Source organism: Mustela putorius, unplaced genomic scaffold (genome assembly GCF_011764305.1).
Source record: "Mustela putorius furo isolate JIRA1106 unplaced genomic scaffold, ASM1176430v1.1 tig00003845_pilon_pilon_pilon, whole genome shotgun sequence".
In the NCBI taxonomy this organism is placed as follows: Eukaryota; Metazoa; Chordata; class Mammalia; order Carnivora; family Mustelidae; genus Mustela; species Mustela putorius.
The window spans coordinates 79,809,018-79,818,138 of NW_025421998.1; the positions used below are offsets into that span (position 1 = coordinate 79,809,018).

At 41.1% G+C, this 9,121-nt stretch overlaps 1 protein-coding gene across 1 annotated transcript; it reads right to left on the reverse strand.

Annotated features, from left to right (window-relative positions):
• Positions 1 to 6,308: 6,308 nt before the first annotated feature.
• Positions 6,309 to 8,556, reverse strand: TMEM229A (transmembrane protein 229A). Its single transcript, XM_013049364.2, has one exon. The coding sequence runs from the start codon at positions 8,544 to 8,546 to the stop codon at positions 7,425 to 7,427; it is 1,122 nt and encodes a 373-aa protein (XP_012904818.2). The 5' UTR covers positions 8,547 to 8,556; the 3' UTR covers positions 6,309 to 7,424.
• Between the last annotated feature and the right edge of the window lie 565 nt (positions 8,557 to 9,121).

A 9,121-nucleotide genomic window follows, 5' to 3' on the forward strand; every position in this document is an offset into this window, starting at 1 on the left:
TTGCATATTTTATTAGCTATTGCTGAAAGATCTTGGATATTTCACCTGGAGTAAAATAATTAAGACACACTTGGAAACTTTCTTCGAACCTTTGGTCTTCTTTCTATGTGTGAAAACTTGGGAAAATGTGTGAAAATTACCGGTGTGTTTTACCGTTAAGAACTTTCTAGCAATTCAAACAACAGAACAAAGAAATGGGTTGGCCTGGGAGAGCGGAGTAAGTGCCATAATCTCTCTCATTGGATGTGAACAAGAAGAGAGTGGAAGTACACCTATTATTCTGTTGTCTGTGAATTGAATTAGATGATCTTTAGTTCTCTCCTCAAGTTCTAAAGTTCCATGATTTTATTTATTTTTATTTTTTTAAGATCTTCATTTTTTTAAAGTCATCTCTACATCCAACATGGGGCCCAAACTTACAACCCCAAAATGAAGAGTCACAAACTCTACTGGCTGAACCAGCTGGGCACCCCTGAACGACTATGATTTTAGATTTTAGTAAGCTGTGTACTCTTTACCTGTGCATTTTGTAGACATTTCAAAGGCACATTATTAAAACTTTTATAGCATTTATAGCTATATTAATACTTTTATGTTCAGTAACATCATTACACATGGAAAAAATTACTCAGAAATTTTGTTGAATAAATATTAACATAATTTTGTGTACATTTTGGTATCCCACCAAACGTAGGGTATACAATATTTCAGAAACTTAACATTTCCTTTGCAATTCAAATCTTACATGATATAAAGGCTTAGAATAACATTCATAATCTGAATTATTTTAGCTATAGAAAAATAATCCATGGGTTCTCTAAAGTTATTGAATACTAACCCTTCCACCATATCTTCTATTTCTGCCTTCATTATTCTTTTGTTTCTGTTTTGTTTGTTGAAAATTTCATCATTACAAGTAAGTACAATGGTAAATTTTGTTAAATGCTTGCTTTTAAGTATTTGGGATTTAAGAACCTACTTTCATGGACTCCAAGGAACTCTTTTTTTTTATTTTATATTCCTGTCCATTCATTGTTTCTAATAAAAGGTTAAGACTAAAATAGTTCTCCTTCAGAAATGTACAAAAGCATATTTAATTTCGCCTTAGTTCCTTAAAGTTATTGGATGATCAAAATGATGTGATGTAAACTTTCTGCATATTCCCTCTATACTGTTTTTCTCCAACAACTGTTTTTCAAATATTTAAAGTTCTGAATCTGTGATCCTGTGAGACTAATCTTATTTTCATCATGGATATTAATAATAGGTTACCATCTCCAATGTGATATAAATGCCTGTTGGAATCCCATCAAAAGTGGGGCTAGTTCTCTTTTTTCTATATAATTCTCTTTTTTTGATTGGGAGAGTTGATCTGTGGCATCTTTTGTCTTCCTGGCTAGCTATCGGCTTCTGTGATACCTGTGGCCTCTCAATTCCTTTCCTTCTTCCTTTCCTTCTTTCTTTCTTTCAAGATTTATATATTTGATAGAGAGAAAAAGTGAGAGAGACTACACTCAGGAGCAAGGGGAAGTGGCAGAGGGAGAGGGAGAAGCAGACTCCCCACTGAGGATGGAGCCCAATGTGGGACTCGATGATCCCAGGACCCTTGGGATCATGACCTGAGCTGAAGACAGATGCTTAACCAACCGACCGACCCACCCAGGTGCCCTCAAGTCCTTTCTTAATGCTGCTGTTCAGGTCTGCCAGAGGAAGCTACCAGGAAAGTCCCCCAGTTGACATTCTGTAGGTAGACCTGAGCAGCAACCAAAGGGTCTTCCGGGGTCCAGCCATCCTGACACTGTGGTGATCCAATGCTTCTTGTTTTCTATTTTTCTGAAGAAATGTCAAATTACTCTCAAAGTCCTCAGAGCCTTGCTGCTTAGACTCAGTGAATAAAGCATCATTTGAAAAGATTAAAGACCATATGTATCATGATAAAAATAATGAACTGGTTTTTTGTTGTTGTTGTTTTTTTAGTGACAAGAAGTTTCCTAAAATTTTCCTTGCACTACACAAGCAGGATGAATGATATATATTAGCTCTTGAAAACTTTGAAAAGCCTTCTTCCTTCACTGATAGACAGTAGGGTTTGTCAGTTCAGCTGCTGACAGCTTTCCCCTCATTCAGTCTTTGCATGAAAGACATAATTAATACTGCATTGAACAGTCCAAGCTGACTTGAGAAACCATCTGTTAGAGATGTTCTCAGAAATTCCTGCCTTGGATGGAAGGCTGGATGTTAACCTTTATGGTTTCTTTCAACCCCTGACTCTCCTTAATCATGGTAAGGTTTTTTTTCCAAATGAGAAAGTTGGTCCATGTGACATTTGGATTCTAATGGAATCATTAAAAGATGAAAATCAAGTCTTTATGTCAAAGGCTAGTCCCTCACTCCCACACTCTCTTTCTTTCTTTCTTTCTTTCTCTCTCTGTGAAGACTGTCTAAGAATTGACTATCACTGCAAAGAGAATTTACAAATTAAGGGGAAAAGTCTCTAAATTTATATTCTCCTGTATATTAAGAGAAAAAGTCTCTGGGGAAAGATTCTCTACACTCATCCCAGTTAATTTATAATTGGGTTGCCAGTATCTGGACGTCACTGCCTATGTAATGGTTTCATGCCTCAATGTTAAAAATCAGAATGAGGCCAATTCTAGTGAACAGAAGTCTGCACAAACAATTGCTATTTTGTTGGTTCCTCTGGTACCAAGTCTAAGAATAGAAAGAAAAAAAAAAAAAACTGGCAACACAACAGAACGATCTTTTACTGCCATCTTTCCCTTTAGCATAAACTGAGGCATGTGCTTGATCAAGGGAGGGGAAGAGTATTTCTTTTATTTTCCCTCAGTAAAGGAGCTTAGTTCTACTAAGCAAGGTTGGAAAATATACTGGAGACAGTATATTTAAAATTAATTTAAAATATAAAGTGTTTTTAATGCCTTTTAATATAAACAAAAATTGATTTTATTAAAATGCTTTCAGATATTAGAATGCAATGATTTATTTGTCACTCCAAGTCTGTAGCATGAATATAACTTCCTTTCCAAGTATATTGATTTTTAAATGTATTTTGGAAGTGGAAAAAGAACCAAAACAGTCTACCAAAATTCTTCGCCATCTCTCTTAAACAAAACCAAGTCCATTACGTCAACAGTCTATTTTAAAACAGTATAGAAAAATTATTTTTTCAGAAGGATAGGATTAACCTATTAGAAAGGTTTCTTAAACAACAAAGGACGTCATACTTTCTAATCTGTGTTTTGCTGGGTTGAAACATGAAATTTCAAATATTGATAGAATATTCTAAGTTAAGTACAGTGAGTCATTGAAATGTCTGAAATATTGAAATGGATTATCAACCTTATTGGAGTCTCTGTAGAACCTAAAAACTTTCATGTTTATTGTTGCCATGAGAAACTTTAAAGGTCATATTTCTCTAGATTCAGTGCCCAGATAGAATTGATTTAAAATTTAAAACACTTTATAAGAAAATTTCAGTGTATAAGTTAAAAATGGAGCAAAACTCATACTTGTTACTTTTTCCCCATTATTTTCTGTAAAGACTGTCTTTAACTCTAAGGTGTTTAATTGAATTCAGAATAAATGTTGTTGTAAACAATTTAATTTTAATTTGGGGGCTGTTTAGCTCTTACAATGTTGCTCATTCCAAGTACTATGTTAAACATGTGGCAATAATTGTATGTATTTTCCCTAGCTTGTGATATAAGGTTATCATGCCTTTTGTTGTATTTTTCTTATATCAAAAAGATTGTCAAAGTTCAAATGAAGAACTCCCTTTCAGACCCTGCTTGAATATAAAGACTATCATCTAAGGATTAGAGCTAGACTGTTTTCAGTTATGGATCCTGGTATTAGCTCCCTTGTGATTTTCCATGGAATAGAATGTTTTTGTTCCTAGTGCCTGGCTTTTAAATGTCTGCCCTTGCATCTGTGATACTGAAAGGGAAGAGTAATACAAATTGCAAGGTGAAATCCACAGAACATCCAAAAATCACTATGTCAGTAGACAGTGGTATGACAGTGTTGCTGTTAAGAACAGACCCTGGAGTACAGTGTACTTGAATTCAAGTTTAAATGATGTGGGAAACGAAGGCAGTAGAACAATTATTAAATTTCCCTACTACCCACAGTCCACTGACAAGTCCTTGAAACAGGCAGAGTGACATTGCTCTGGGGACTCAGCTGCCTCAATGTTAGTACTTTACTAAGGGCAAAAAGGCAACCTTAACCCAACCCACAGGATCCTATAAGTCTATCTTAACATATAAAAATACCTTTAGAAAATTCCTTTATCTCTAAACCCCCCAAGATGTGTGTTGGCAATCATCCCCCAAGTATATGGCCCACAAATATATCTGAAGGGTCTTATGCCTAAGGTTTAATTAGATGGTCATTAATGACCTTTTCCCAACTATAGCTAGCCCCCTCAAGGTCCTGGAAACCTTGCTTCTAAAATTCCTTTATCTGAAGCTATCCCTAACCCTCTCCCAACTCCTTATGACTCCAGGGTCGCTCTTTCTGCCCAGGGGACCTGTCCCCTTGCTTTAATAAAACCACCTTTTTGCACCGAAGTTTTCTCGGGAATTCGTTCTTGTCCATTGGCTTTGAACCCTAATATCTTTTCCTACATCAAAATATTCAATAGCTGTATGACTTGAGCTAGAAGTCAACCTCTTCAGGCTTTAATTTCACTGTCTTCATCTGTAAAAAGAGGGTTGCTAGAGGTTTAAATAAATATGTTCATGTGTCTCTGTATGTATATATATGTATGTGTGTATATATTTTTAGTTAAGAAATATATGTATTTTATATGTATTTACTTCAAAATATATATGGATATATATTTACTTAAGATTATATGTATCTACTTAAGATATATATATATGATATATATTTAAGATATATACATGGAGACATACATATATTTACTTCAGATTTTATATATGTAACACAGCAGCATTTTTTGGCAGGTGGTGTTACTTAAATATTATTATATTGACTCAGCACTTCTATATCTGAACTGCTAGTGAATTAACAAAATTGATCTAATGGTTCGTGCCCTTTTTTTCTTTAAAGTTTCAGTTACAGCAAAATGTCATTTAAGAAACTGAATAAACAGAATGAGAAGCCCTATAGCAAGGTGCTGAGTTAATAGACAGCATAATCACTTCCTGACTACATATGAATGAAGTCTTTGTAGAACTAGCAGAGGGGCTATTAATGGGCTTTTGTTTTAGAGATGATAGATTAATATTCCAGCGACAGCCCTGATGAGAACCCTCCTGGCAACTGCCTCTCTTTGCCTAGTATTGAAAGGATAGCTTTCCAAGTAGGTATAACCTGCTATAAATCAGAGCACTAATACCTGAGCTTCACAAGGACAGAGATTTTGTCTGTATTGGGTCATTGCTGTATCTGCAGATTTCAGGCAAATACCTTGCAAAGAGTGGGTGCACAATAACGGTTTCTTGAATGAATGGAAACTGCAACCTTTTTTTTTTTAAAAATAGGATTAACATTAAAAGCAAAACAAACAAAGAAAAAGTAAGAGGCTTCCCCACTTCTGACAGATTTCTGACCCTAAGAACGTCGGTGAGTAGGTGAGCAGGGCGGAGGAGCGGCACGGGAAGGATGACGGAAGTGCAAACATGTATGTTTAGCAGGTATTCTAGAAGTCAAGGATTTGGTTAATTCACAGGAATATGTGGTGTGGAATAGTACCAAACTTAACTCAGATTCCTGCGCACGTGTCACATTTGTATTACAAATATTTTATGTAGCATCTGACTAACTCCGTGTCTATACTTACCCTTTTCCCTTACCAGGGTTTTCAGAAATCCTTCACCTCTGGCCAAGTGTCATAAAGTGACACTTTTACTTTCCACAAACCTTTGGCTTACTTTTATTAGTTGCTACTCAGCTAATAATCAGCTTAACATGATCCATCTCACAAGTAGGGTTGATTATATTGCATTACTAACAATTTAGCTCACAACCTTCTCGAAATTATTCCTGACAATCGCCTAAGGACATATTCGTTTCTAATGCCACAGCAAGCATTTTTTGAAAACAGAACGAAGTCCCCTTTCATAGCATAGACAAGCTAATAATTTGAAGCAGAAACTATTCATTTGTACACCCTCTAAATTTTCCTAATTATCTTTGTAATGAAAACTGAGAAAGTATTAGTCATCCTTGGCTGAGCTATACTCAATTCTACTTGCCTTTTCTAAATATAATGAAACAACAAACAACCTTAAAGGACATTATTAATTGATTAGACAAAATTTCTTAAAATGTTTTTTATCATCTCATTTAACTTTGGAGCTTCCAGACATTAATAATGAGTCACCAAAATGCTATCATTGATTTATAACGCACATTAGCACATCAGGTTTGGCCCAAGAACTCTGTGGGTCCAGAAGGAAAAAGAAAGATGTTTACAAGTGAGCCATGACAGAAATACACTGAAATACACATAACAGTATACAATTAGGCCTAATTCGAGTATAATGCAGATTCAGGTTCATTTTATTCTAAGGAACTGCTTCTATCCTTGAAACTTCATGTAGAAAGAGTCCTTAGAGTTAGAACTCTATTGAGGGTGGTATAATTTTGCTTTGCCTTTGGGCATATAAGGTAAACATTTTAGAACAAAATTTACAGCTATAGATAACACAGGATCTGATCAAAGTTAACACACTTGGCGTTTAAGGCTAATCCACATTGGAAAAACAATCATTTCCAGGATGGAGATCAAGTATCTTAACACAGTGTTGCCTGTCTGAGTTGCTAGAAAAGGTTTCTTATTTAAAAATCGATCCACAGGATGTATTTTCACATTTGTCAGTTTCTTTCCACCTGTGTGCTAGAGGGAGGCACTTTAAGAGTTGTTAATGGTCCTTTTATCAGTGCAAGACACCGAGTTTCAGCAGTGATTGGTAAATATGGCAGGGAATTAAAATGAAATTGTATTAAAAAGAAAACAAATTGTTAAATTAGAAAATTTCGCCAAATCTCGCAATGATCAGTAATTTCTGATTTGAATAACTTCTTTGCTTAAAAAAAGATTAGTAGTTATCACCTACCTAGTGAATATACTACAGCTCCTGATGTTAAGGTATAATGGTTTTGCTATCTGGGCTCGTAAGGGGTCTTAAAATATTGACAAGTACTTTGAGTTATGTTGTGAGTAATACTTCAAAATATTGTATTATGCATAGGTCCCAAAGTGTCAGAAAAACTAAAATGTCGAATAGAACATACTGAAAGAGTTTAGTAAAATGTATAAAAATTAAAAGGCTAAAAAACCCACTCCATTTTAACATGTAAAAATAAATCGAATTGGTGTGTGGGAATCGAGTGGCTTTTTTTTTTTTTTTTTTTTTTTTTTTTTTTTTTAGTTAGTTAGTTGGTATGTACTGCACCCGCCACAACACGTTGAAAAGTAGGTCCTGGTACACACTAAGGAATATCCAACCAGGTAAATACATCAGGGTGATGAGGCCCATGAAATTGAGCGGATAGTGAGAATAGTCCCAGGAACAAGCGCCGCACGTGCGGAGTCCCAGACCCCAGGACAACTCCCAAACATAGATGAAGATCACGTAGATGGGTATCCGCTTCCAAGTGCTCCAGCCACGACTCCAGTGGAGATGGAAGTAGAGCTTTTCCACCACGAAACTGCAGCTGCCGTACATAAAGAAGGACCAGAGTGACGTGTGGCCGCTGGTTACCCCATCTCCCTGCCCCAGTAAATTAAAGAAGAAAGTGAAGAAGATCTCATCCAAAAAGCCGTGCATTCCGAAGAAAAGAAAGCGGAGCAGGCCCGGCAGCCCGTGACTGGGGGCTCCTCCGACGCCCCTGCGGCCTCGGGGTAGGTGGCGCGGGCCACCTGCAACCACAGGGGTCCCGGCGCCCCGAGGGACGGGGGGCGCGCCTGGCCAACGCTGCTGCTGCTGCTGCCCTGGCGGCCGCCAGTACCGCAAGCGCAGGAAGCGGTTCAGAAACACATGGCAGTGGTAGAGCGCCAGCACGTATTGCAGCGCTAGGTCCAGTGTCCCCGGCACTGCCGCGCCCCCCGGCCCGCTGCACAGGCCGAGCAGCGGCGCCTGGCCCGCCAGGGTCTGCAGTGCCACGTGCGCTGAGGGGTAGAGGAGAAAATTGAAGACGAAGGCGCTGGGGCAGCGCCGCTGCTGCAGGTAGACCTTCTCCAGGGCGAAGTGGGTGAGCGAGTGCAGCAGGCAGCGATAGGGCGAGGAGAAGCCCAGCATCCGGAGGTCCGGGCTGCTAGCGAAGCGCCGAGCCGAGGACAGGAGCACGTCCAGGGTGATCCCGTGCATCCCGTAGAAGTAGAGGCGCATCCAGGCGGGCAGCGCAGCGCCGTCGGCCGGCGCTTCAGCAGTGGACAGCAGCTCTGGGCCGCTGGCCGCAGTCTCGCCTCCCGGCCCACAGGGCTCCCCGGGACGCCGGGGCGCGCTGCTCCTCCGCGCGCGACCCTCGCGGTCCGCATCGCTGCCCGCCATGGGCTCAGAGGCTGCCTGGGCACCCGAGCCCGCGCCGCCGCCGCCGCCGCCGCCGCCGCTGGGTGCGTGGAGCTGCGGGGCCGAGGGGCCGAGCGCCGCGCCGCGCAGCCTCCCGGTCGCTGCCGGCCCCCGGGGGGCGCGCAGGGAGCTCCGTTCCGGCCGCTGCCGGATGGCAGCAGGAGCTGGTGTGCCCGGGACACCGCGGGTCGCCCGGCTCGCGGAGTCCCCCTGCCGCGGACCCACCGCGCCCTGCCCTCCAGTCTTGGGTGAGGATCAGCCGGCCGGCGCCCCCGCTCACTCTGCGTGGCCTAACCGGCGCCGCGGCCCGGCGAGGGGTGGTGGTGCTGGGGCTGCGAAGAAGAGTGCAGAGGCTGCTGCAAACCCCATCTCTGCCGCTCAGCCCCGCCGCCTGGGCGGCGGGCTCTTGAAGCGTACAGCGAGCAGCGACGCCCCTTTCCCCGGCCCTCCCCACGTCCCTCTCCGTCTTTCTCCACCGCTCCCGCCTACGCAGGGTCCCCTCCCGACCCACCTCCGAAGCCCATTCCCAAGGGGGTCCGCTGGCGAAGGCCGGGCCC

What these genes read in the sequence shown, in the direction of transcription:
- TMEM229A (XM_013049364.2), bottom strand. Translation starts at nt 8,546, where the DNA reads ATGGCGGGCAGCGATGCGGACCGCGAGGGTCGCGCGCGGAGGAGCAGC.